The 27,678-nt window shown below is 39.9% G+C and overlaps 1 protein-coding gene across 1 annotated transcript; it reads left to right on the top strand.

Moving 5' to 3' along the window:
• On the top strand, nucleotides 1-27,454 carry MEP1A (meprin A subunit alpha). The gene is made up of 14 exons (XM_037520899.1): nucleotides 1-69; nucleotides 161-185; nucleotides 275-325; nucleotides 5,070-5,110; nucleotides 5,581-5,656; nucleotides 9,839-9,956; nucleotides 10,776-10,951; nucleotides 15,272-15,493; nucleotides 16,541-16,690; nucleotides 19,781-19,996; nucleotides 22,312-22,779; nucleotides 23,730-23,903; nucleotides 24,685-24,982; nucleotides 27,301-27,454. The coding sequence occupies exons 1-14, from the start codon at nucleotides 1-3 to the stop codon at nucleotides 27,452-27,454; spliced, it is 2,238 nt and encodes a 745-aa protein (XP_037376796.1).
• The last annotated feature ends 224 nt before the right edge of the window (nucleotides 27,455-27,678 follow it).

Genomic DNA, 27,678 nt, shown 5'->3' on the forward strand with positions numbered 1-27,678 from the left:
ATGGTTTCGGCTCGATCCACTTGCATTCTCTCGTTCATCTTATTTTTTGCCCATATTGCAGCCGTATCGGTAAGTATAGTTCTGCTTTTCTGGGTTTTTAGAAAAATTAATTCTATGTAGTATAAGTTATCCATTTTTCTGTTTATTTATTTCCTTTCAGATTAAGTACTTTTCTGAAGAAAATGGTAAGAATTAATGGGATTACACAAAAGGTGTTTCTGAGCTTTCTCTCTTTTATTCAGCAAGACTAATATTTTCCTCCTACTTTTAACAGTACGCGAGGCAAATCTTTATGAACAGAAGGATATTTCAGAAATCAATTTAGGTGAGTTCAACTTTTGCTTTATTGATGCCTTGAAATAATTTAAAATATAATTTCTGAAAAGTTCCTACCTTCATAGTATGGTACTGGGTAACTTTTGGGGAGAAATACTTACTGATGCACCAATAGAATTTGCAGAGTTTATAAAAAAATGCAAATATGGAAAATGGGAAATTTTCATTTTTCTAGTTTCTATTTTGAAAAAAAATGAAGAGGATGATTATTCTGCCTGCTAAAGAAAAACATACAAAGTAACATGGCTGCATTTAGTGTGGGAAAAATAGCCAGCCCTTCCACTGGCCTGTGTATTCAGTAAAAATTGTTTGCTCAGGACTTAGAGGTAAAGAGATTTCCATTTTGATATCTTGTCTGCAAATGCATTTCTTGAAGATATCCATCAGCCTCATGTGTTAAAAGGAGAAACAAGCTGAATTATCATCTCTTTCACTTATCCTGCTTTTGAAACAAGGGAGAAGCCTATACATTGTGGTTAGAATTTTGATTCAAGAATTTTGTTTGGTTAGAATTTTGTTTCAAGATTATAAACAACTTCTAATTTTAAAAAGCTTTCATGTCCAATTGCTTATTTGTCTGTCAAGTCCCGTTGTGAGGTAAGTACTGTTTCCATTTTGCAGGAAGGGCAGATTACCTGTGAGTAAGGGGCTTCTGCAGATCACTGTGGTGGGGTTCACCTCCAGGTGTTCTGAAGGAGGGCTCAAAAGCTCAGTGCCATCTAGAGAACGCAAAATTTAACAAACCCACAGCAAAAGGTTAAATTTCTCTGACCTTGTTCCATTTACAGGGAAGGCAGGCTAATTGATATTTAATTGGAAAATCTTGCAAATCACTGCTTGGCAATGTAGAAATATTTTAGAAAAGTAAGTGGGTGAATGGGTTCAAAGCCCTCAGGTTCCCACCCAAGGCATCACATTCTTTCTTTCAGAATGAGACAACCAAGGTGTATACAATTCTGAGTATTTTAAGACAGGGTTGTGGTTAGAATTAGAGTTTTCCTAATCTCCTATGTATTTATCTAATAAAGATAATTCTTTTTTTAATTTTATTTTTATATTTCCCATACAATTGCAACCCCCTTATTTTGACCCCAATCCCGCCTTTCCCCACCCCTCCATAGTGTGTCTCTGCTTCATAGTTGTTTGTTGATTTTGATTTTTTCTTTCTTATAGCTATTCTTTTTCCTGATCCCTTATTTAGGTTTTCTAGATTCCTGTTATGAGTGAGACCATCCGGTATTTTTCTTTTTCTTTCTGGCTTATTTCGCTGAGCATGATCCCTTCCGGCTCCATCCATGTTGCTGCAAACTGCATGTGTTTATCTTTTTTGAATGCTGAGTAATATTCCATGGTGTATATGTACCACATCTTCTTGATCCAGTCATCTATTTTTGGGCATTTAGTTTGTTTCTAAAGCTTAGCTATTGTAAATGGTGCTGCTGTAAACATAGGGGTGCAGGTGCTTTTTGGAATTAATGTTTCTGTGTCCTTAATAAAGATAATTCTTTTATCATAGAGCCATTTCTTACTCTCCAGCTCCACCACCACCTCTGAACTGTGACCCCAATGAAGAATTTATATCATGTGGGTCTTATCTCTTTTGGGGTAATTCCTACCAACCAGCAGGATTGAATAGGTTAGCCACTTCATCGGATTTTAATCACAAAGGGATTGGAAAAACTTTACAGAGAAAGTGGCCATCTTTTTTCTCCTCTGTTCATGCCTCACAATGCTGATTTAATCTTCTTGATTTTCAACCCCAAGACCTGCTACTTTTAATCATTTTCATGCCAGCAAGTGAAGGTCCATCCTTCTAGGTCTTTAAGCTCAGAACTTCAAAGTTGCCCTGAACTCTGGCCTTTCTCATACCTCACACAAAACCTGTCAGCAAATGCTATCTGTGCTGCTAATCAGATTATATCACAAGCTACAACCTTTTAGAGCTTTCTCTTCTCCTAACCTGGTACAACTCCTTGTCCCTGGCCTGACCCTTGTAGGGGCTCATAACTGCTCTTCCTTTTCCACCCTCACCCCCTTTAGGCTGTTCACAAAGTAGGTGGAGCTCTCTTTCCAATACCAATCAGCCCCTTCTCTGATCCTGTATTTTAATATCTCATCCAACAGATAATAAAGGGCCTTGATTCTCAAAATATGGTTCATGGGCTAATAATATCACTTGTACAACCTAACATTTATGTTAGAAAGGCAGCTTGTTGGCCACCATCCCACATCTATAGAATCTCATCTGCACTTTGACACCCCAGATGATTCCTATGTGCATTAAAGTTTGAAAAGTGCCATGTTTTTCAATACTTTCCCCCTTACTTGAGCTCTTCAGGCACCCTGATGTCATTAACTATTCCTCTACAAAAGTGGGTCTCAATGTGTGGTCCCCCACTTAGCAGCATCAGCAGCATCAGGGAGGTTGCGAGAGATGAAAATTCTCAGACCCCACCCCAGACTTACTGAACCAGAAACCCTGGGGGTGGGGCTCAGCAGTATGTTTAAAAAGCCCTCCCAGAGATTCTGATGCCCAAGCTTGGGAAGCACCGTTCGAAGACATCAAAACTTTCCTGCTCAGAAACTTTCTATTTGCTGCCGTTTCTGTCTTCCATACTCTTTTTTTTTTAATTTTATATATTTTTTACATCATTCTTCATTTTTGTACAATGTATGCTTTCTCATCTTGCTTATAATTCCTGCAAAATTCCCACCACCAATTCACCCATGTACAATCACCATTGTCCCTTGTGCTCTTCTCTCCCCTGTTTTGATTCTACTCCCCTCTACCCCCCCACCCTGTAGAATGTCTCTGGTTTATAGTTGCCTGTTGATTTTGATATTTACTTTACTATAATTACTTTTCTTTTGTCTTCCATACTCTTCTTTATACACTCACCTCATCAGATGTCTGCTTAAATCTCACCTCCTCAAAGATGCCTTCCCTGACCACACTTTGTAAAACAGCAACACTCCCATCTCAGAACTATTTTCTCCCACACTATTTTTTTTTATTGTGCTTTTCACCATTTGCCATACTCTGCATTTATTTGTTTATTTTTTTGTTTCCCCTCTCTCACCATTCAAGATTGACATCTCCTAAAGGCATTGTTTTATTCTCTACTATATCCTCAGAATCTAAAACAATGCCTTGGACATATTAGGTACTTATTAAGAATATACTACAAGAATAACTGGGCAGTGACTAGACTAGGTCAACACTTGCTTTAAATGGATATGCATTTCTTTGGGAAGCATTCTTCTTAGGGCATTCCTTTACCTCTCATGATTCCATTCATGGTGAGCTGACATTGAGGTCAAGGTCCAAGTGAGTTTGTTTCACATCACTTTGAAGAATCCTCCTTCTATCATCAATCACTAATCCAGTCCAGGTGCCAAGAAGTGCATGCATTTGCTCTGGTCAAGCCTAGGCAAGTGTGTGAACAGACAGACTATTGATGCCCTACTAAAAGGCAACTCAAAACTTGGGTTCTATTAATAGTGGGGCAGTGTTATCATTGCTGCTTGCTGTTGAATTGTGCCCTTACCATATATTAGTTTAGGGTTATCCAAGTTAACCAATCTGGGAAATTTGTGCATTCAGAAAGGAATGATGCAGGGACAGCTTTAGTTTGTCATTAGCAGGTAAAACCATAAATCTTGTTACCTAACATCTCCTGACATCATGCAAAGTCCAAATCTTTTCTCGAATGAACCATAGGTTTTGTCAAATGGGACGTTGGCTGCTGTATGAGGTTGAGGTAATTATTCAGTGGCTTGATTTCCCACTTAGAATTCAGAGGCTATCCTCAGAATAAAGTACAATCCAATGAGCTTGTCTGAAATAGTTGTGTTTTATGAAGGAGGTTTCTTGTCACATGAGGGTCATGATAAGAAATGACATTCTTTTACATGTTTGTAAGGGCATTCCTACAAGTACCTATTTTAAACAGATCTTATTTTCAGAAAGTGTATGAGGCCAGAATTATGGAATACCATAGTGGAGAAAGTTTATTCTGCTACGATCCTGACAGCAGATATTTCAAGATAAAATTTGAATGCATCTTTTCATATTTGCCTGATCTTAATTACAAGGGAACCAACATGAACTTAACTTTGCCAACTACCATTGGTTTATCATAAGAAAGAGCAAAATCTATCCATTTACCCAGGATCAGGAGGCAAGATGTTGTAACAGCAGAATGGATCCTGGGTGGGAAATCAGGAGTTCTGAGGATCATTCAGTCCCTGACTGATACATCACTTCCTGTCTCAGGACTCCATCTTCTCCCCCAGAAGCATTAGTGGTTTGGAGCTTCTGATCAATGAGCTCTCTTCTAACTTTTCCTTATCCTAAATCCTTGAACAAAGCTTCTTGTTCCAAAAATGAAAACAAATTCCATGACAATATATTAAACTTATTGGCTATTTACATTTGCTCAATTACAGGGAATTTTTGCATTGTTTCAAAAACTTCACTGCATAAAGATAAGCAATTAAAGCTTTATAATAGAAAATGTCAATTTCATTATGAGAAATGTCAATTTCATTATGAGTAATGGACATTCAAATATTTCTTTTTCTTTTTTTGTGAGTTGAGTATTTTTAAAATTTATTTATTTTTATATATTGTACAATGTTTGCTTTCTCCTCTCAGGTATAGCCCCCATAAAATTCCCCCCAGTTCACCTGTGCACCATCACCATATTTCTTTTTCTTCAATCCACTTCTAGCTGCGGGTTTGAACCTTTTTCAAGGGGACATCCTCTTGAAGGTGAGTACCTGCCAGTGACACAAGTGTTCCTCCAGAGGCTGTGCCCTGGGATTGTGGGTTTCTGCTCAGTGTCTAGCCCTGGGTAGACACCATGGAGATGAACCTAATCCATAACCCACAAGCACATCCACTGTGGTTGGTGATAGCAAGAACAGATGAAAAAAATTAGCAAACAGTACAAAGTCTATAATTATTATGTTGCTTGCCCACCCAATTTTCCTAGTAAATGAAGAATGAGTAAGAAGGAAATGAATCAGAAGTAGCAATTGCAGGTTTCCTTATTTTGTTTTTATTTTCTCTAATTTTCCAAATCATTTATAATGAATTTCTACAACTTGTATAATCAGAAGATAATTGTAACTGAATTGTTTTAATTGCCTGCCAGATTGTGGTGTGAGAGTTTAGTGAAGGAGGAGGTCAAAGTGGGCAAGGATTAGCCTCCCCAGTCACCTTCCCCTCTGTTTTCACAGAACTCCAGAAATGGCCTGAGGGACCCTGGCACCAGATGGAAGTTCCCCATTCCTTACATTCTGGCTGACAATCTGGGTAATGTTCATTGTTCTTTTTTTTTTTTTTTAAGATTTATTTATTTATTTTTTTTTTATTTATACAAGCACTGGGCACAGTCAGAAGCGCGGGAGGGTGAGAGAATTCACCAGAGCCAGAGCGGGGAGCAGAACAGGCAGATTGACAAAGTACACTGCTGAGGGGAGCAGCGGGTGGCAGGAGAGGTCTGCGCGCCATGTGGGACCCTCCTCTGGTGGCCGGGGAGCAGCCGGGGATGGAACCAGAATTGCAGAGGCCTTGGGCAGCTTCGCAACCCAGCACTCAACCACTGAGCCACTGGGGAGGCCATTGTTCTTAATTAGGGGCTTGGGTTTACCCCTGCTCCATCCCTCCTCCTCCTGTCCATCAGCTTCGGGGTGGGAGTAACCACCAAGGCAGAAGAGGGCGTTCACCCCTGACCATTCTTAATCACACAACAGGAAAGGTTTGACTTCACATGGAAACCAGTGCTGCTTAACTACTCTGAGATCATAGAGTACCAAAAAAATAATTTAAAAAGCATAGACACATGTTGATAAAATCAGTAGCACCATAAAAGACAAAAACACAGTAAAATGTAATTTGGCATCATAATAATGAAAAATTTCTACGTTAAACAACAGTTTGTTTCAGTTAATCTGACTATGACCCAGGGATAGAATTCCCAGTATATTACTCGAGCTCTCCTGCTGCCCTAAAGTGATGGCTATTCCTTGACGAAAGTGGGTCTCAGTGGGAGACTCCTGGCTGGCGGCATAGCCAGGAAGTTTGTGGGAAATGAAATTCTCAGACATGTGGGCATTTTGGGCAAATGGAAAGGTCTATCTTTCACATGTTCACAGTCCTTGTTCCTTAGAATTAATAATTTCATACTTATCTCTCTTATGATGTAAGACTACATGAGTTTTACTTTGCTTATTATTAGAAATAATAATTGATGGAAATAAAGAAATAATAGAAGTCACATGTGGACACTGGCTGACTTCAGGCAACTGACTGAGGACTGAGGAGCTTGGTGATGCAATGCTCAGGGGGCCAACCTTCAGAGGGGAGAGGGAGCCTGGAGGGCAAAGGGAGAGACTAGGGGAAAAGGGGGGGGGAGACTAGGGGGCAAAGGAGACTGGGAGTGAGGGGGAGACAGGGAAGGGGAAGACTGGAGGGGGGACTTGGGGGAGAAGGGAAGGCTAGGGAGGAGAGGAAGAGATTGGGGGGAGGGGGCAGCCAAGATAAGGTTGCTGCCTCTTGCTCTGCTGCTGGGCTGCTCCCACTCTCAGGAGAGGGCTATTTCCATCACTGTCATCAGTGCTACGGCCCATCATTTTTCCAGAGAAGAACTAGAGATCAACACATGTTATTCTCAGTTATTTTTTAGAAAACTGAGTTGAATTATTTTCCTTCAGTGTTTGCCATCTCACTTACAAATTTATAAGCATCCACATTTACAGGAACCTGATTTAAGAAACACCAATGTTTTAAAGGTTTGTTTTTCCATTACAATATTCTCCCTGTTCGTCACCCTGTGCCACTCCCTGCCTATCTTGACACAGACACACTTTTTGAATCTTTGTGTGCCAGGCAGGTGTATTCACTTTATATTTTATTTAACCTTCACCATGCCTCTGCGAGGTGTAAGTCAGTACTTTCAGATTTTAATGTGTATAAGAATCCCCTCAGGAACTTGTCAAAATGCAAAGTACTTCAAGGTGGGGACCTAAGATTGTGTATTTTGTCTGAATAATGCCAATTTTTGTTAAAGCGGTTAGATTATTGGCTGCTTATCTAGCACTCCTAGAGGTTTTATTTAGGTTTTGTTTTAGTTCAAAGCAAACCCTTTAATGCTGGGACATGTCTTTACTTTTAAACTGTTGTCTCTGGAATTTCAATGGAATGCCTGAGATTTCCACTGTTCCTTTAACAGACTCAACTCTAAGTTTATTTTCCACTATAGTGCACAACAATTGAGATACCTGTTAAAAATTCAGTTTAACCTTTTACCTGCTACTTTTCATTAAGAGCCTTCAGTTTTTCCCATTTATGCAAAGTTCCTAGTCAGACAAATCTTGGAGAGGCGTTTATACACAGATTTTGAAACCACCAGTTCTTCCCCGATCAATCTTGACTCTTTGCTTTCAGGATTCCCTCCCTTGATTTTAAGTCACTCAAGTAATCCCAAATACTTCTGATGTGTCAAGAAAACACAATTGCGCTGAAAGAATTTGGAGAACCCTCATGGAAGAGGTTTTATAAATGTAAACTTTAATCAGTGAAATTTCCTTTTTCCTAGGATAAATGATCCCCTAGTTTCTACCCATTTTAGTCATTTTTTCAGCAACTGAAAGAGTTTGTTTTCTTATTTTTTCCCAAAGTTTATTATTGCTATCTGTGGAAGGATTAGTAAGATTGAAGCTCTCGCACCATTATCAGAATCAAAACTCTCTCAAAGTTTCTTAAACTGAATATAGTTAGCTCTGCTATGCTCATCCACTAGGCAGAGTTATTGTGCATGACTCTTATTATTTTGCCCAGGACCAAGGAGGGCTAATGGTTTTCAAAACTAGTGTGATTGTTCAAGACACAACTAAGTAGTACTTACTATGTCAGGACATAGGAAAGACCTAGGAACTAAGCGTACAATGAGGCAAAAGAGATTCTTCCTCTCAAGGACCTAATGGTGTCCTGGGTGGAAACCACTTGCATAAACATAAAGGAATCCAACACAGCTCACACATACATAGGACACACACTGAGGGGTTGCTTAATGGTGAAGAAGGAGACTAAAGAATGCATCATTTCCTTTTTCCTTTTTAAATGAGACTGGTAGTCTTAAATTATTAGAGTTGTTTAGCTCTATTTTCACAAATTATTCAGCTGTGAGAGAGGCAGCAGAGATGTGATTTTAAAATTACCCACTCTTATAACTCCTACTATTTGGCTTGAAAGAGACCAAAAGCAACATAAACTTATAGACAGTTTGATGTTAGTATAATTTTCCTTACACTTTTGTGACAACCAAGCTGTGTTGGGAGCATGTCTCCATGCTAGAGATGTCACTCGGTAAGAATAGGTAAAAGTCCATGAAAATCCTCTAGCCAGCTTAATGTGCACTCTTGTCATTGTCATTTGTGTTGTTTCTACATTTAATTTGCTGATCTTCTGACATCTGAACTGTGGAATCTCCAACTAGGAAGTTTATTAAATAAAAACAAGGGCCAGAAAAATATGAGATAAGTACTTGGCAAACTGTCAAGAATTATGAACTCTTTGAGAGAATGCACAAAAGCAAATATGCTAGAAATATAATTTAATGTTTTATGACAGCTTAATTTTTAACTTAAAGCTCTGCACATGCGTCCATGAGCACCCACAAACATACATGTGAGCACACACCCACACCCACAGTAAAACATAATCTCCATTCCTCTGGTGTATCTTTTCTCCCTGCCCCTACTTATCTTAAGCAATGCCAAGGTGTGTGCATGTTGAGTGGAAGGAAAGACATTTAATCTTTGGCCCCTGGCCCCCTTAGTAGGCATCTGTTTTTCTTGCTCCTTCAGATTCATTAGGCTTCTGCTGCATTGGTTCCAAAGTTGGGTTACAGAAATCTATTCCAAAGCTGTCTGCAGAGCTAGCTGTCTAACTTACCCAAGGGTTTTACAGGGAAGAGAATAAAATGTCATATGCACTTCTTATGTCTTCAGAACCAACAGGGCTCCCTAAACTCCGCTCTCTTCCTCCAATGAGTGGGGGTGTCTGTTTAGATGGGGTAAGGGACATCATTTTCACTACTTCTCTCCAAGTTGCTTTATTCATGGTTTTCTCATTCACAGAAGACAGCCATGACTTGCTGTCACTTCTGTCTTTTGCTTCGCTGTGTGACTCTCCCTAGACAATCAGTCTCCGTTTGAATGGGAGAAAGGGGAAGTTAGAAATTGAGGGGGTTATGATTTTGTCGAACCACACAGGTATATTCTCATTATGTTGTTATATTTATATTATGTATTTAAAGTATGCACTTAGTATTTATATCAACAACTATTTTTTTTTTTACTTTTAGTTTTCAAGGAATCTACTTACTACCAAAAAAATCTATAATGGACCCCTGAGGATTTCTCTAATCTTTAAGTCATGTATCATACGCAAGATCTAAGTAATGCTCATTGATATTTTTACTGATTTCTGCAGAACTAAATGCTAAAGGAGCCATTCTCTATGCCTTTGAAATGTTCCGCCTTAAGTCCTGTGTGGATTTCAAGCCCTATGAAGGAGAGCGCACATATATCATCTTTCAGCAGTTTGATGGGTTAGTATGGAAATTTTCAGTGTGAAAATCATGCATCCTTTGGTTTATAAAAAGTAGCATCTATTTCAAAGGCTTAAAGAAAAAATTGGAATGAAATTAAAGGAAAAATCAAATCTTTCACTGTGAATTTTTAAGTCACATAACATTTTTAACAAGTTATGTAGAGAATGAGCTGTTTTGGTACCTCTGCGCCCCAAGGAGATTTATCTCATTTCTTTTCCTCAGTATTGGATGCTTTCAATTAGATTCCTTTTTTTTTTTTAATAAGCTCAGATTTGTTAAAGTTTAAATTGCAACCTGTTTTCTGGTGCTGTTTTCAATTGTAGTACTCTGTTGACTAGATTTCTTTGAAAAGCTCTAGATATAGATTTGCTCTTTTATAGCTAATCCAAAGAAGAAACATATGGTATATCAAAAAAGAAGGATTTTTTTCTTCAGGGATGTTTATGTTAACTAAGTTGGTTAGAAGAGCCTGGAAACTAAAGCTACCACCTGGCTTGACTATGTTTGTGACTCCAGTTCTGGCTCTGCCTGAAGGTTTTCGCCTTATGAGTTCCCCGTCCCACTTCAAGTGGTACCTATTGAATAGATTGAGTCCTTGAGTTCTGATAGTCCTCAAGTTCAGCCAGAAATAAAAAGGATTAGCCACATGATTAAGTCTCTTAAGAAAAAGCGCACAAAAAATAGTGAAAAGAAAAAAAAAATGCTGATGGCTATTTAAATAAACATTAAGTAACTTACTTTGTGTTCTAGAATTTTATGAATTACAGTCATTTCAGAGTTCTCTCGGAGAAAATTTCCCTCTTTCCCTCTTTAAAGGTGCTGGTCTGAGGTTGGTGACCAACATGTAGGACAGAACCTGTCCATTGGCCAGCGGTGTGACTATAAGGCCATTATAGAACATGAGCTCCTGCATGCCTTGGGATTTTACCATGAGCAGTCAAGGACTGACCGGGACGACTATGTGAACATTTGGTGGAATGAAGTTCTTCCAGGTGTGTATGTCCCCAAGGGGGATTGGGTGGAATATCCTATTATCTTTATCATTTGCTGAGACCAGCTCTGGACTGAGCAGGACAAATCTATGTGTTCACTTCAGCCACTCCCATGGAAACACAAAACATGTAGAGGGTAGGATTTGCTGGCCTCTCCTGTGGCCAACCATGGATTTTGCTGATGTGATCATAATCTAGTCCAGAAAAAGGTTGTAGGGGTGATATAAGTGGAGTGGCTCAACATGGGGTTAACTGAAAATTAATTAGAAGTTTTTGCTTTATCTCAGTGCTTTTGTTCAAAACCTTCTAAAATGCTATTTTCCTATCTTAGTGAGTAAATTGAAATAGTCTCTGAAGATATTAGAGTTATTTTTCTTGATGTGCTATTTCATGTCATCCGAGGAGAGTACATGAAGTTTAATTGACTATATGATAACTCTAAAATACACTCAAGAATTTTTTTGTACTTGACCAAATTAATAATGGTTGTTTTAAGAATAAAACAGCAAGAAAACTGAAAATGTGTTCTTTAGTCTGAAATTGTACTCTCTCTTGTATTAGTTCTACCTAATTGTCTGAGTTCTGTTTAATCAAAATGTACTGGTCTTTTTCCTTTCTAAGTACCTCTCCTTTTCTGCATCAGTTCATCCTCTACAAAGGACACCACAGTTTTGTTTCACATGTTATGATGCAGTCTGTTATCTTCACAAATTTGATGGTTTTTATTTTTGTTAAACTTCCATCCAAATAGAAAATGATTTTACCATCCTTAATGTTTGGGACACTTAAGTAAAGTGCTTATACATATACTAAAATATTATTTATCAAACTGTTTCCTGATGTGCAAAAAAAAAAAAAAAAGCTATGTTTCTGGAATACCTAGTTTTTAATTAGGAATTAGTTCAAGGAGTAGAAAAGTAGTTTTTCAGCAGAATCATCAATTGTTGGAAATACCTTGGCTTTTACTATTCATGGGTTTCATGAAGCAAATAATTGCCTATAATGATCTGTTTTAGTTTGAACCCAATTTTATATTTCGTTCATATAATGCAGTCCATCGATAATAATTTTGCTTTGGGGGGCACTTAAAAGAGCTAACCATCTTTTGACATTAATCATGAATTCCCAAAAGACTTCTCACTCAACTTGCTCATTTTGGAGTAAGCTACATCAGTGGTACTCATGTGAGGTAGGGTTAGGAATGGCTAATCACATCGAAGTCACTGTGGGGTTCACAATCTCTGTTCCTCCCAGTACCTCATATTCTGACATATCTATGGAGGTGGAGGTGCTAAGAAAAGAAGGTTAATTATGTTTTGTAAAAGTCTAATACTTTACCATGATTGGACACCCCTCCACACACTGTCACCCATCCTACCATCCAACCACTGAGCTAGAAGCCAGATAATATTCTTCTTTGCTTCCTGGTCCCATCTAGACAAGTGTTGGAGAGTATTCCCCCAGAGATGAAATAATAAGGATCAAATTTATGATACTTGTCTTTCAGGGGTAATTACATTCGAAGTGGGTCTGTGTAGAGGGGTCATAGGTCAAAGAAATGTATCTCTGGTTGTGAGACTTGTATACTATTAGACTTTGTCTATCTTTGCCCAGAGGTCTTCATCTTTTGCCTTCCTGGACATGTATTTAATTCTGCTGAAAAGGAAGTGAGGAAGTGGAAAACATTCACATATTTAAGTATCTTTTTTAATATCCAAAAGGGTAGATTTATTAGGAAAAGGAAGGGAAAAAAAGGCACAGATGGGCAGGAGAGCTGCCTCTGAAAGGGATATGTTTGTTAAAAGAGATGCCCATGTAGAGACGTGAGCAGTCCTGAGAGGAGAGAAGTCCACATTTTTAAGTCTTAAACAACAGAATGCTTAGTGTCTTGAGCACTTTTTTAGGTCCATTGAGGTCCCCTTTCTTTGAGGGAGTCAACACATTTGCCAGGGTAATTTGCAAACTTGCTCAGCTCTTGCTCAAATACAGATTATTCAGTATGTTTGTCCATCTACTATCTTTGTTTTCTTTTCTTTTTCCTTTCATTCTCTCTCTCTCTCTCTCTCTTCGTTAACCTGGTACTAGCTCTACTTTCATCTGCTATAACTCACATATCTAACTTGCCTGCTATAAAACATCAAATCCAGTGGATTGTAAAGAAGGGCATTTATGACTTTTATTGCATCTCTTCTTCAGTTGATAACAATTTATTGTATAACCTAAGAATATATTGTACCATTAGTACAGTTCTCTCCTCAAATCCATCTCTATATCTTAAGTGTTATGTGTTCTGGATCTGTTCTCTAAATTCAAATTTAGAGGCCTAGCAGGAGTCTGAAAACTGCAGCCAGTGGTCATAGCCATTTGCTTTTGTAAATAAAGTATTATGGGAATACAGCCATGACCATCGGTTTCCATATTGTCTGTGGCTGCTTTTGTGCTACAGCAGGAGAGTTGAGTGATTGAGACAGGGACCATGTGGCTTGCAAACTCAAAAATATTTTCCATCTCATCCTTTACACAAAAGGGGATAACACATTGAATTTATCCAAAGTTAAGGCAAACACATCCAGTAAGTTGCAGGTGGCTTGTTTAAAATGCCACCAAGAATCTCCAGGAGAGGACCTGCCTGGTGGCGCAAGGGGTTAAGCACCACACTATGAAGCAATGCGCAGCCTCTGCAGCCGAGTTTGATCCCTGGCCGGCCCACTCTGGTGAATCCCCTCACCCTCCTGCACCTCTGGCCTGTACCCTAGCTCTTATATGCATAAATAAATAAATCTTTAAAAAAAAAAAAAAACTCCAGGAGATCCCAGGGTCAAGCCCTAGTCTTCACATGCTCTTTACAATTCCACTCTATCAAATGCCATCATAGACCCAAGTGTTCTGGAAGGAGTTACTTTCCCTCGTCCCAGTTTAGGTCATTATTTCTTACAGTCCTGTCCTACCTTTGAAAATGCTTTGATCTCTCTCTCAAGTCCTTAAAATCTTTGTGAGTTGGGAAGATAAAACATCTGCATGCTCATTTTATAGCTAAAACAAGGTCTTGCTCCAAGGGGTTCACTGGCTTTTCCAAAGGCATTTGGAAACTCCCCCAACACCTGCTGGACCACCATGTTGCCATGTCGATGTCTCTGAATGGCAGTTATACTTTCTTTTCTCTAACTGTTAAAAACAACTGGATGGGGAGCTAGAGACAGAGGAAAACAAAAGGATGGGTACTGGGGATTAGGAGACTGAGGAGTATTCTCATTCAGCTTTCCTACCATTCCTGCCACCTTCTCATTACTGTCATGGAAACAGAAAATTGCTGAGACCTAGTGGATTGAAAGAACATTTGATTGATTTCTCAAGATTTCCCTTTGTAGTATATATTATCTCATTTGCACTAACCTCATAAAAATATTTTCTTTTCTATTTTGATGGAAAAATAAATTTTCTGCTGTGATTTATTTTTATGTTTCTATGTGAGCCTTAGTTGGCAGGCCCCCTTGTCAACTGCTTACTTTTCTTTCTGAGACTCAGATTTCTGCTCCCTAATCTGTGTAAGAGCTGGTCAGGTCATCTCTTGATGGCTGACATACTTGACTACTAGCAAGATGAATCAACACTGAATACTTTCCTGATTTCAAAAATCCTGTTCTGCCATTTGGAATACCGGCCTCCATTTTGATAGTTATTTATTTTAATATTTTTAAATATTTTGCATAGAAGAACTGGGGTGTGGGCCAGAGGTACAGGGAGGTGAGAGGATTCACCAGAGACAGAATCTACTATCTTTGTTTAGAACAGGAGGATCTGCTGAAATACACTGCTGAGGGGAGCAACGGGTAAAACAGGAGAGGTCTGCTGTGCCATATGTGAGTTAGCTCCCTGGCCAGGGATTGAACTCAAGCAGTAGCAGTGATAGCTCTGAGACTTACCCTTACGCCACTAGGGAGGCTCCATCTACTTTCATACTTAATCTTTTTTTTCTTAAAGCCTCATACATATACATTCAAACTAATGTATAATGAATCTTTCATTCAATAAATTATAATTTGTGCTATGTATATCTTTACATATTATATGTATATGTATTGAACATGTTTTTTATATTCCTTATAATAAGTTTATACAGAATTATTCGTTATATTAATGTCATATTGATAATGAAATATTAGTATTCATGATATGTTAATCTTACATATAGTCTACTAATTATATATACACACATAATTCTCTCCCCTTTTTTGGTTTCTGCTTGAGTAGCTAATCAAAGAGGGTAGGAGAGGAGAAAAATATATGATTGAACAGGGTCTGTGATTCTCTCCCTGACAGGTTTCGAACACAATTTTAACGTCTATGATGACAACTTCATCACCGACCTCAACACACCCTATGATTATGAGTCTGTAATGCACTATGCTCCTTTCTCATTTAATAAGAATGACAGTGCCCCTACCATCACGACCAAGATCCCTGAGTTTAACTCCATCATTGGGCAGCGTCTGGACTTCAGTGCTATTGACTTGGAGAGACTGAACCGAATGTACAATTGCAGTGAGTACCTCTGGGGCTGAGGTTTGGGTGAAAGAGTCCTAGGGGACATTTTCTCACCCTGTAAATGTCCTGCTTATTTTCCTTTACTCTTTCATGTTCTAGTCCACAGAAATGCACAAACTATCTTAGTTTCTCTATTTCTAGAAAAAAATATAGTTCTGTCTCACAGGATGGTTATGAAAATCAATGATGTGGTTGTGTTTGTAAAGTCAAAGTATTGGACCAATGTAAGGAGCTGTATTTGTCTAACTTCTGCTTTTTTTGAAAGGTGCATCACTGTAAAACTCAAGATAGATGATAGGCTTGAAAGTATTTTGTACCCTGCAAAATTATTTACCCAAGTTAACTGTTCCTAGAATAATCTAATGCTCTGGGAGGATGGGGTGTTTTCTATGATGACCCCACTAATCTTCAGAGACTCTTGCTTTCACTCTCTTCAAGGGCATGTACAGAAGACAAACTAAGTACAAAGTCCAGTATTATAAGTATATTGTTCTTTTTTTTAATTCATTTTATATAAGAACCGGGGTACAGGCCAGATGCGCGGGAGGGTGAGGGGACTCACCAGAGACAGAGAGGGGAATAGAACAGGCAGACTGATGAAATACACTGCTGAGGGGAGCAGCAGGCGTGACAGGAGAGGTCTGCTGCACCATGTGGGACCCTCGCTGTCCAGCTGGCATCGAACTGGTACTGCAGAGGCTGCAGACAGCTTCACAGCACGGTGCTCAACTGCCTGCGCCACTAGGGGAGGCCCAGTATGTTGTTCTTAATCAAAAGGAGTTGATGACTGCATTTACATAGCACAATATGGTGATAGAACTTTCTATCATTTGACTCTGTGAAGTGGATAGGGCTGCATTTATGTTGGCAAATTCTAAGATCTAAGAGATGACAGTAGGATTTGTATTTGAGAAAAAGTCAAGGAAATGAAACATCCATCGTCCTGCTATCTCTGAACAATAAAGTTTTAGTAGCCTAAGACATTTGGTATTTGAAATGAAATGACTTAAAATTTTACCCAGATGGCAAAAATATTTTTTGCAGCATCAACTCATACCTTTTTGGACCACTGTGCTTTTGAGAAGACAAACATCTGTGGAATGATTCAGGGTATGAGAGATGATGCTGACTGGGTCCATAAGGACAGCACCGTTCCGGGACAGGAGGATCACACCTTATCCGGAAAGTGCACAGGTTGGTGAAGTAGAAAGTCAACATGTTGAGGTAATTTACCGGGTTCAATTAGAAATGAGAGTCAGCATGTTCTGCTTTGATCAGAATGTTAGGGATCAAATGTGCCAATCTGAACAAGGGCAAAGGTCATCTCTCATATCTTATTTATGAACACAATAAATAACATCCAAATTCCAGGCATGCAAAAGAAAGTTTCGCTTAAGCTACAACAAGAGTTATATGGACATATGGTTGATAGGACATAAGGTTGATAAGATATGACTTTGTAAATAAGGTAAAGTCTCAACAGTGGTGTCCTCCAATAGAACTAGAATGCAAGCCATATATGTAGTATAAAATTTTTCATCGTTACATAGAAAAGGAAACAAGGGATATTCTCCTTAATAATTTAACCCAACATGTCTAAAATATTAGCATTTTAAGATGTAATCAATACAAAAATGATCACTGAAATATGCCACACTTTTGCAAACTACATATTTGAAATCCAGTGTATATATTACCCTTAAAGCATGTCGTGGTTTGGACCAGTCACAAGTGAAGTCACTTGCATTTGGTAGCTGCCATATTGATTATAGCGCAACTTCAGATAGTTCCTATATATGGAGCTGTAATCCACTAAATTCTGCATTTTTTTGAAATGTGAATCACTGTAAAACTGAAGATAGATCATAAGTTTGAAAGTATTTTGTACCCTGCAAAAAGCTATGAAGTCAAAGAGAACTAGGTTTGAAGCATGCTTCTACCACTTGCTAAGTCTGGCCATGGGAAGTTGTCTTTATGGTTGCTTTTTAAGTTTATGCTTTTGTAAGCCTTTCTGACCATCAAAATATTGATACGTCATAGTGGAGATGAAACAAGGTAGTAAATTCAGAGTTTCTACTTCAAATAAGCAGCTTTATTTCCGATTTATCTTTCTTTTCTGGCCAGAGGTTTCCTTTATTCTCTATTTATGCTTCAGCAAACTTTTATAATGTGCCTGTCATGGCAATCATCTCAACACTACTTAGAAGAAATGGAATTATAGATTTTAATAGTTTTTTTAGAGACTGGACTATTGTGAAGTTCCTCAGTCCAAGGCTGTGTGGGAGTTGGTTAAATTTCCTTCCCAGAAGGAACCAGGCTCCAGGCTGCCAGGTAGAATGTTGGAGGTCATCAACCTCTTCCTCCAGCCTTGGCAAAATGTGAAAGTCACATAATAGACTAATAAACATATAATCTCAAGTGTCCAAAGGATGATCTAAGTCTGAAGTTCTCAGTAAATTTCTGTCATAACCTCTTATCCAAACTCTCTTGTGAGATTGTTGGTAGCTAGGCTAAGATATAATTTTCAGCTAAATAGAAAGCTGTACGTCATGTGAGAGGCGCCTACTGCAAGAATGTCCTGGCACTTCAATAAGAAAGGAAACGACCACACCCCAGAAGAAATTTCTAGAAAATCTTTATTGGACAGCTATTTTTCTTTTTTGAAGAGCCACTATGCTTCTATTATAGGGAGCATAGAGTGGAGGTGTGTTTCCTCTGCTCAAGAGCAAGGCAGTGTTGGGGAGATGCATAGGCTTTACGAGCTCAAAGCATGCCCTGGACGCAGAAGCCACCTCCCATTTAAAATCCAGAGAAGTGAATGAACACCCAGTGGTGAATCAGGGACAAAAAAGCTAGATTTTCTAACTCCCCAGCCTGAGTTATTTATTGGACTTTCATTTCTCACTTCTTGGTATACCTACGTGGGAATTCCTGAGTAAGGACCACCTGGAGATCGTAAGCTCTTTTTTTCTTTAACTCAAGCACTCAGTAATTCATCATGTAAAAAGCTCAGGCTACTAGTTCAAGTGCTGAGAAAAATATGCAAGAAAATATATGTTTCCCTGATGTGATATTAGATCCATTGCAATATTATTAAGCTTTGTGGGAAGCTTACTTAAATATTATTGTTTGCTGCCAATACAGAGGGAACACGCTCCATGTGTAAGGCAGAATGAAGCAAAACAGAATCAATGCCAAAGCACCTAGAACAAAACTAGCTGCTGTTTTGGTAGAGCATTTGGTGAGAGGCTGAATACCTGAGTTAGCTTCAATTATGCATGTTAGGCAAATTGTTCATTGTGCTTGACTTTGAAAAATGCACTGATTTTCTAAGGGATTTGGTCAGTCACCTGCTTGTTTGGGGAAGTGTTTTGAGATACCTGCTTTGAGCAACCTCTAGCTCTCACATAAATGGAGAGACTCTCTGGTCCTCTTTTTCTTTCAAAACTTTCCTTTATTCCAGAGAAACCCTTAATTAGTCCCTCCTATGGCTTGAATGCCCCTTCTCATAACACAATAAAGACTATTGTTACCCCTGAAAAACACCCAGTTGTCAGGCTAGAAGCAGGTGAAACTGAATCTTATTATCACGAATATTTATTTATTTATTTTAAAGATTTATTTATTTATTTATATAAGCAATGGGTACAGTCAGAAGTGCAGGAGGGTGAGAGAATTCACCAGAACCAGAGCTGGGAGCAGAGCAGGCAGACTGATGAAATACACTGCTGAGGGGAGCAGCGGGCGGCAGGAGAGGCCTGCGCGACATATGGGACCCTCACTGGCGGCTGGGGATCGAACTGGCGCTGCAGAGGCTGCGGGCAGCCTCGTAGCCCAGCGCTCAACCGCTTCGCCACTGGGGAGGCCCTATCATGAATATTTAAATCCAACTCCTGGACCTTTGAACTTGACAATTTCTTATACAACTAGCTGTTCAACGCTTGTCCTGGGAATGAGCTCTAACTTAAAACAGTAAAGTCAATGAGGAAGAGAATTCCTGTCAGAGACACTAACTTCCCTTCAACTTGACTTAAAGCCTATATTTCTTTAAGTCTTTGGAATCGTGGTCACTCAAAAAAGGCAATGACAAACTGTGGCTTTAGCCAGTGGGCTTCACATTGACACAAATAGAAAATCACTGGGAACCTCCTTTTTCTTTTCCCCAGACGAGTTCTAGCTCTTGTTGCCTGGATGATGACTATTCACTGTTTCACTTTGCCTGGGCTGAGGGGGGCCTGGGGTGTGGGCTGCTGGAGATGGGATGTTGGGACCCTCTCTTCCTAGGATCCGGCTACTCCATGTACTTCGGCACCAGGACAGGGAACAAGGAAGAGGCAGCCCTGCTGGAGTCTCGGATTCTGTACCCAAAGCGGAAGCAGCAGTGCCTGCAGTTTTTCTATAAAATGACGGGAGATCCTGCAGATAGACTCGTCGTCTGGGTCAGGAGGGATGACGGCACAGGCAATGTTCGCAAGCTGTTCAAGGTCCAGACATTTCAAGGTACAGAGAGGCAAGGCCTGATTTGGCTTAAAATCTGGGATCCAATTTCATTCCTCTTCCCTAGTCTCCCTTTCACACTCCCTTCCCTCTCTTCATTCTTCTTCTCCTTTTTATCCTCCTCCATTCTCCTCCCTCTTTCTCCACTTCCTCGCCTTCTTCTAAAAGCCTCACACAAGGCTTGGCTTTTTTTTTTTTTTTTTTGCCTTTTTAAAAATTTTTTATTTATTTTTATTTTTTTATTTTATATATTTTTACATCATTTTTCATTTTTGCACAATGTATGCATTTTCGTCTTGGGTATCATCCCCATACAATTCCCACCCCTCTTGTTTTGATCCTACTCCCTCCTCCCCCCACCCTGCAGTGTGTCTCTGGTTTATAGTTGCTTGTTGATTTTGATTTTTACTTTATTATAATTAGTCCAAGATGTGGTACATATACACAATGGAATATTACTCAGCATTCAAAAAAGATAAAGACATGCAATTTGCAGCAACATGGATGGAGCTGGAAGGGATCATGCTCAGCGAAATAAGCCAGAAAGAAAAAGAAAAATACCTGATGGTCTCACTCATAGCAGGAATCTAGAAAACCTAAATAAGGGACCAGGAAAAAGACTAATTTTAATAAAGGCTTGGCTTATTTTAACCACTCAATGAGTGGTTTAATGAATCAGATATTAGAAGCAGCCTCAAGGATTTAGGTGAAACTGAAATGTAATTTTGTCAGATTCCAATCAAAGTGCTTAAATCCAATTATCACTAGAACTTTGGAGAAAACAAGGACAGAAAATTAGCGATTCAGGGATGGAAATAAGGAGAGAAAAAGAAATCAGGAATTGATGCTGCAGGAGAATGAGTGGTTAATAATTGACCTCAAGTGTTTTTTTTTAAGATTTTATTTATTCATTCATTCATTCATTCATTCAAGCACTGGGTACAGTCAGAAGCGCGGGAGGGTGAGAGAATTCACCAGAGCCAGAGCAGGGAGCAGAGCAGGCAGAAGGACCGAAGTACACTGCTGAGGGGAGCAGCGGGCGGCAGGAGAGGTCTGCGCGCCATGTGGGACCCTCCTCTGGTGGCCGGGGAGCAGCCGGGGATCGAACTGGCGCTGCAGAGGCTGCGGGCAGCTTTGCAACCCAGCGCTCCACTGCTGCGCCACTGGGGAGGCCCTGACCTTAAGTGTTTTTGCAGCTATTTCAGTAAACTTCTCCATTATTCAATATGGGGAAGTAATTGAAGACTACATTTGAAGTTAATGGGAAATAGTCATTTGCATATAGTAACACCATTATAATAATTTACATATTTTAAGATTTGCTTTATGTATTTCTGTGAAAGTCAACATTGACTTTAGAACCTTAAAATTCTAAGGTAGGCAGTTGGATATGAGGGTAACTGGGTGGTAAATCAAGATACAGTGTTTTTGTTGTGGTGATGGTCCATTCATAATTAGGAAAAAAGGTAAGTTTTCCTATTTTCCATTCAACAAAAGTATCTCAATTAAAATGGGTCAAGATGTGGAGGTATTCTCTGTGTACTTCTAGAAGAAGCTGCTGTTTTGAGAGTAGGAGCTTCCTTAGAAGTTTTTAGCTCCCCTAGAACCTTATAGTTCTCTGAAATCAGAGGTTGAATCATATTAAATTGATATTATTTGACTTTTGGTTTCTAAATTAGCTGTTAGCTATTCACTGCTAACATTAGGCTTGGGGTACAGTTGTACCACCAAACCCAGGGGAAACCCAGAACCTGTGGAGCTGAATAATAAGAATAATGAAAAACAAATTTATTATTAAGATTTGAATGTGAATTTTTTAAAGATTTATTTTATTTATGCATACAAGAACTGGGGTACAGGTCAGAAATGTGGGGGTGTGAGAGGATTCACCAGAGACAGAGTGGGGAACAGAACAGACAGATCTATTGAAATACACTGCTGAGGGGAGCAGCAGGTGAGACAGGAGAGGTCTGCCATGTCGTGTGATTAGCCCCCTGGCTGCCTGGAATGGAACTCGTGCTGCAGTGGGGGCCAATAGCTTGATAGCTCTGTCTTTAACCCCTGTGCCACCAGGGAGGTCCTGAATGTAAATTTTTAAAATAAATCATAGTATGTATTTTATTTGTTAAGTAGTTTCCCTTATTAGATATGTGACTTTGGAAAAGTCTCTTAACCCTTTTATGACAGTGCCTAAGTTGTAGGGTTGTGGTAGGATTACCTGAGATAATTCATGGAAAGCACATGGCGCAGTCAGGCTCATCACAAGTGCTCAATATATGTTGGCCACAGTTGTCACCAACCTTATTCTCTGTCCTCAGGAGACGGGGTCAAAGACTGGAAAATTGCCCATGTGACACTCAGAGAGGAAAAGAAGTTTCGCTACCTTTTCCAGGGCACGAAAGGTGACCCACAAAACTCAGATGGAGGAATTTACCTAGATGACATCACACTAACAGAAACCCCATGTCCCACAGGGGTTTGGACAATACGAAATTTTTCCCAGATCCTTCAGGTCACGAATAAAGGGGACAGCCTCCTGAGCCCTCGATTCTACAATTCCGAGGGATATGCTTTTGGTTTGACGTTGTACCCCCACGGCAGAGCCAGCTTTGCTGGCTCTGGCTATGTAGGAGTTGCTTTTCACCTGTGCAGTGGGGAGAATGACGCGATCCTGGAGTGGCCAGTGCAACACAGGCAGGTGATCATGACAATGCTGGACCAGGAGCCCAATGTCATGAACAGAATGTCCCCAAGCATGGTGTTCACTACTTCTAACTCCCAGACAGGTAGGTGGTTATGAGAACTTCCCTGAGCCTGGAAGGGCCACAGATATTATTCTCAACTTATGGACAAGACGAACTCATTGGAGTGCTATGTTGAAATTGCAATCCTCTTATCTTTCTTCTCTTTTCTAAAGCCATTCATCAAGATTCTATTGAGGGCTTTCAAAGTGCCAAACTCTGTGCTGGATTCTTTTGGTTTCTTTTTAAGATTTATTTTATTTATTTATGCATACAAGAACTGGGGTGTAGGCCAGAGGTGCGGGGAGTGAGAGGATTTACCAGAGACAGAGTGGGGAGAACAGGTAGAGCTACTGAAATACATTGCTGAGGGGAGCAGTGGGTGAGACAGGAGAGGTCTGCTGAGCCATGGTTAGCTCCCTGGCCAGGGATCGAACTCATGCTGCAGTGGTGATAGCTTGATAGTGCTGGGACTTTAACCCCTGTGCCACCAGGGAAAACCTCTGTACTAGATCCTTAGAACACTAGCAAATCAGGCAGATCCTGCCTCCTTGAGCTCAGTCTAATTGAGAAAACTAAGACTATCAATTATTAGTCAAGCAGAATTTGCTATGCTCTGTATAGAGCTAATGCACTGACTCCTAAGATATTACTAATGTCATCGTGTTCATGAAACAAACTTGCAGCAGTAATTAGCGAACTATTTGTTCAAAAGATGAGCCTTCAGTCATTAAAGGAAGAAGCTGTCCCTCCATCCTCACTGAGGAAGTCATTCAATAGTAGACAGTCAACCATTCAGCGCTGGGGCTTCCCACCACCCTCTCTCCCCAGTTCTGAGTTTTAATTCTCCTGGAAGGAACAGATAATGAAAAAATAGTTAATTTTTCAGCAAATTCTTTTTCAGGTTAATAAACTCTTTATAATCATTTAAGACAAATTGGAACTAGAAGTATAACAAGGCAATGTAATTTTTTGTGCTACCTTTAACTTTGCAGCTTCAGATGGTTCCTTCCTCTGGGATAGGCCGTCCATTAAGGGAACCTTTGATCAGAACTGTAGTTGTTTTAGAAGCATCGACTGGGGCTGGAGTAATTTCATCTCCCACGAAATGTTGAAAAGGAGAAGTTTCCTTAAAAATGATGACCTCATCCTTTTTGTGGACATGGAAGGTATTTTTTGCTGATTTCCTGAATAAATAACCCTATGTTCTGGTTACTCTACTAATTTTTTCAAATAAATTTATCTTCTTACCTCCTTGTTAATTTTTGGACAGTATTTGATTGCTCCCCTCAGGTGTAGTTCCTATAGTTCTCGCACCACCACTGTGATCCATCTCCCCTATCCATTGTGCTCTTCCTTCTCTTGTTTTGACCACTCTCTCTCCCCCTCTTTTAGCGATTCATAGAGGATGGTGAATCTTTTTTGAAGACTAGGTTTTTTTAAAAAAGTGTGTTCTAATAGAAACATGCTTTACAACTCAAGGATTCACATTTTTGTTATAACTATCCTTAGGAAAATCTAATATTTTTGCATTTTTTTAAAATAATTTATCAAATATGGCTGTTTACTGACTTCAATTTAGTTTTAACTGGTTTGCCCATGCTAACTTTATACTTATTTTTTTAAGTTCAATAAATAAAAATGAACTAAAAATAGCTTATTCTCTCTACATAGTTATATTGAAGTCAAAATAGCCATTTTTTGTAGTCATTTTTATTTTGTAGTTATTTTATTTTTTGTAGCCATTGTTGTAGTTAAAATGGCTATTTTAACTACTATAAAATGGCCAGCATTGTAGATGCTTTATTCTAAGCCACTTTTTTAAGTGACTAAAGGTGAAGTCCATGAAGGATAGTGGTCATTTAGGTAACGTTCTCTGGGAATGGAAGTTAATTGCAGTCAAACATTCATTGTAGATTTTCCTCACCACCTTTTGTCTATTTCCTCAAGATATCACCCACCTTAACAAGACTGAAGTTCCTGTTAAAAACACAAGGTTGACCCCACAAGGCCTCATTCTCCAAGACCAAGAGCAAGAGACCTCTGAATATCCAGAAAATGCTGTGTTAGGGAAAGCCCTGCCAGGAAGCCTGGACCAACAGCAGCCCAGCCGAAAGAAGCGGTCAGTGGAGAACACAGGCCCCATGGAAGACCACAACTGGCCACAGTATTTCAGAGACCCGTGTGACCCGAATCCTTGTCAAAATGAAGGCCTCTGTGTGAATGTGAAGGGGATGGCGAGTTGCAGGTAGGCTCTGCGGCCAGAGGGAGGCAGTGGTGGGTCAAAGGGAGGCAACGGTTTGTGTCACCCTGTTCTCAGGGCAATGGCGGCGGCAGACTCTCAGCTGGACCTTCCTGTCTTGACCCTACAAAGCTGTGCCCTGAATTGGTGGGCTTATGCTGTCATGGTTGAGCAGGAGTCCTAGTACCTATATCCAGATTTGCCCACCTGCATAGTTCATTATATTTAATTGTTCCTTTTTTAGAATGTTTGTTATTTGCATAAATATTTTGTTAAAGGATGTATGAGAGAACAGAGACTTCCGTTTATTTGCCAGAATAATAGCAGATGTATGAAGCAGTCTACTTGACTCAAAGTATTTATTATTTTGTTTCCTCTGAGTCCCCTCCCATTTCCACTTTTTTTCCTTTCTAGCTTTCATTGTAAAATAATTTTGCATTTTCCGATCCATTGCAAAAATACTACTCTGTAGTATTAGGGTATGGAATACTCTGTAATCTTAGATAACTATCATATAATTAGGGAAGCCAAGAAATAAACATAAGGAAAGTCAATGCTATTTAAATTTTTATTGAAATATATATTTATATAGTTTTTATATATAAATGTATATATAGTTTTAAAAGATTATATTATATGGGTTTCGGATGTGTAGCATTATAATTCAATAAGTGTCTATATTACATTATGATCACCCCCGAAAGTCTAGTTTCTATCTATCACTATACAATTGGTCCCCTTCCCCCTTTGGTAACCACCATTTTGTTAGTGTTAATTAAAAGCAGACCTTGTTCATATTTTCCAGTTTTGCCCAATGTCTTTTTCCTGCCCCGAGACGCAATTCAGGACCTCACAGTAATACTTAGCTTTTATGTCTTCTTAGCTGCTTTCCATCTGGGACAATTTCTCAGTCTTTTCTTGCCTTTTATTACCTATATGCTTTTGAAGAGTCAGTTATTTTGTAAATTGTTCCTCAATTTGGGTTTATCTGATGTTTTCTCATGATTATGTCAAGGTTGTGCATTTTTTGGTAAGACTAGCAAAGGAGGGACAGGCCCTTGTCAGAGTAGCATGAAGGGGGAGCTGGTGTCAGTGTGTTATTGCCAGTGACGCTAGCCCTGATGTCCTGGACAAGGCAGTGTCCACCGGCCCTTTTTAGTGAAGAGCTGCTGGGACTTCCGGCTTGCCTCAAATCCTTACCCACCGATCACAGCACCCAGCAGTGGGTCCTGTAGCAGCAACCACAGCTAATCTAATTCCTAGGCTAGAGATGTGGCCCTACAGGTAAAATTGTTCCAGGATTAATCAAAGGAGGCCTTGATTTCTCATCACCTTGTTCTGCTCTGTGAGTAGACTTTGTGACAGCAATGTTCTCTGAAATAAAGAGTAGGATTGTAGGATTGTTATTGATAGAAGGGACTAAACACTGCTTTTAAGGCTCTGGTTCTGAGATTAGTTGATCTTTATACCAAATAGCATTAAAAGGAACAAGAACTGGGCCTCCCCTGGTGGCGCAGCGGTTGAGCGCTGGGCTGCGAAGATGCCCGCAGCCTTTGCAGCGCTGGTTATATCCCCGGCCCCCGAAGAGGGTCCCAGAAGAGACCTCTCCTGCCATGCCCGCTGCTCTCCTCAACAGTGTATTTCGTCAGTCTGCCTGTTCTGTTCCCTGCTCTGGCTCTGGTGAATTCTCTCACCCTCCCGCGCTTCTGACTGTACCCAGTGCTTGTATAAATAAATAAAGAAATCTCTAAAAAAGAAAAGGAACAAGAACAAGGTGTGGCCATGATGTGCCTGCTGTGTGCTTACCCTAGAGTGATAGACACAAGTGCTTGCTACCTTATGTGAACTTCAGGGCAACCTTAGAGCTAGGTGGTGCTATATGTGCCCTACAGAAACATTTGAATTGACATTGTCTAGAAACTTTTAAGCCAGACTCTATCTGGCTTACATTCTCAGCAACATATTCCTTAATTGTTCCCATACCTTCCCCCCCACCCCCGAACTTTGCTTATGGTGATCAAGAGACCCGGGTTTGGAGAGAGAGCACCCAGTGTTAGACCTCAAGTGTGAAACACTATCCATGTGACCTTGAGCAAGGTAGTTATTCAGCCTTCCAGTAAAGTGAGGATGATGAGAATGAGCACCAGCTCATGGGTTGTTACAGGATTATTAAATGAATGGACTCATACAAAGCACTTCCCATGGGGCCAGGCACGTGGACCTGCTCAGGAAGTATCAGCTGCCATTACTGCCATGTGGGTATTTGTCATTAGAAACTCCTCCAGGCTCAGGTGACTTCCACCTCCCCCTGTGTCTTTCCCCAGGTGTGTCTCCAGCCATGCCTTCTTCTACACGGGCGAGCGCTGCCAGGCCGTGCAAGTGCACGGCAGCATCCTGGGCCTGGTGATCGGAGGCACTGCCGGCGTGATCTTCTTGACCTTCGCCATCATCTCCATGATCTCAAAGTCAAGGCAGTGACGTGCCTGCTGACCACACAGATGCTTCCTCCACTCACCCCTTTCTGTCCCATGCCCGGTGCAGTTTGGGTGGTTTTATCCACCTTGCTTTGAGGAAACCTCCAAGTTCCAAGGATTCCAGTCTCCTGTTTCTCATTATGGCTTTTCTGCCCCTCACCCCCATGTGGTTCTGTTACCCTGCTACGTGCTCTAAATTTATCTAGTGTGACTTTGACAGCCTCTAAC

The sequence above is a fragment of the Talpa occidentalis genome, unplaced genomic scaffold, assembly GCF_014898055.3.
Source record: "Talpa occidentalis isolate TD23 unplaced genomic scaffold, MPIMG_talOcc4v2.1 talOcc4.2, whole genome shotgun sequence".
NCBI lineage: Eukaryota > Metazoa > Chordata > Mammalia > Eulipotyphla > Talpidae > Talpa > Talpa occidentalis.

Bases quoted from the DNA above. Each gene is read 5' to 3' on its own strand.
- MEP1A (XM_037520899.1), top strand. From the start codon at position 1: ATGGTTTCGGCTCGATCCACTTGCATTCTCTCGTTCATCTTATTTTTT. The intron at 70-160 runs GTAAGTATAGTT...ATTTCCTTTCAG, and splicing joins CCCATATTGCAGCCGTATCG to ATTAAGTACTTTTCTGAAGA. The intron at 24,983-27,300 runs GTAGGCTCTGCG...GTCTTTCCCCAG, and splicing joins AAGGGGATGGCGAGTTGCAG to GTGTGTCTCCAGCCATGCCT.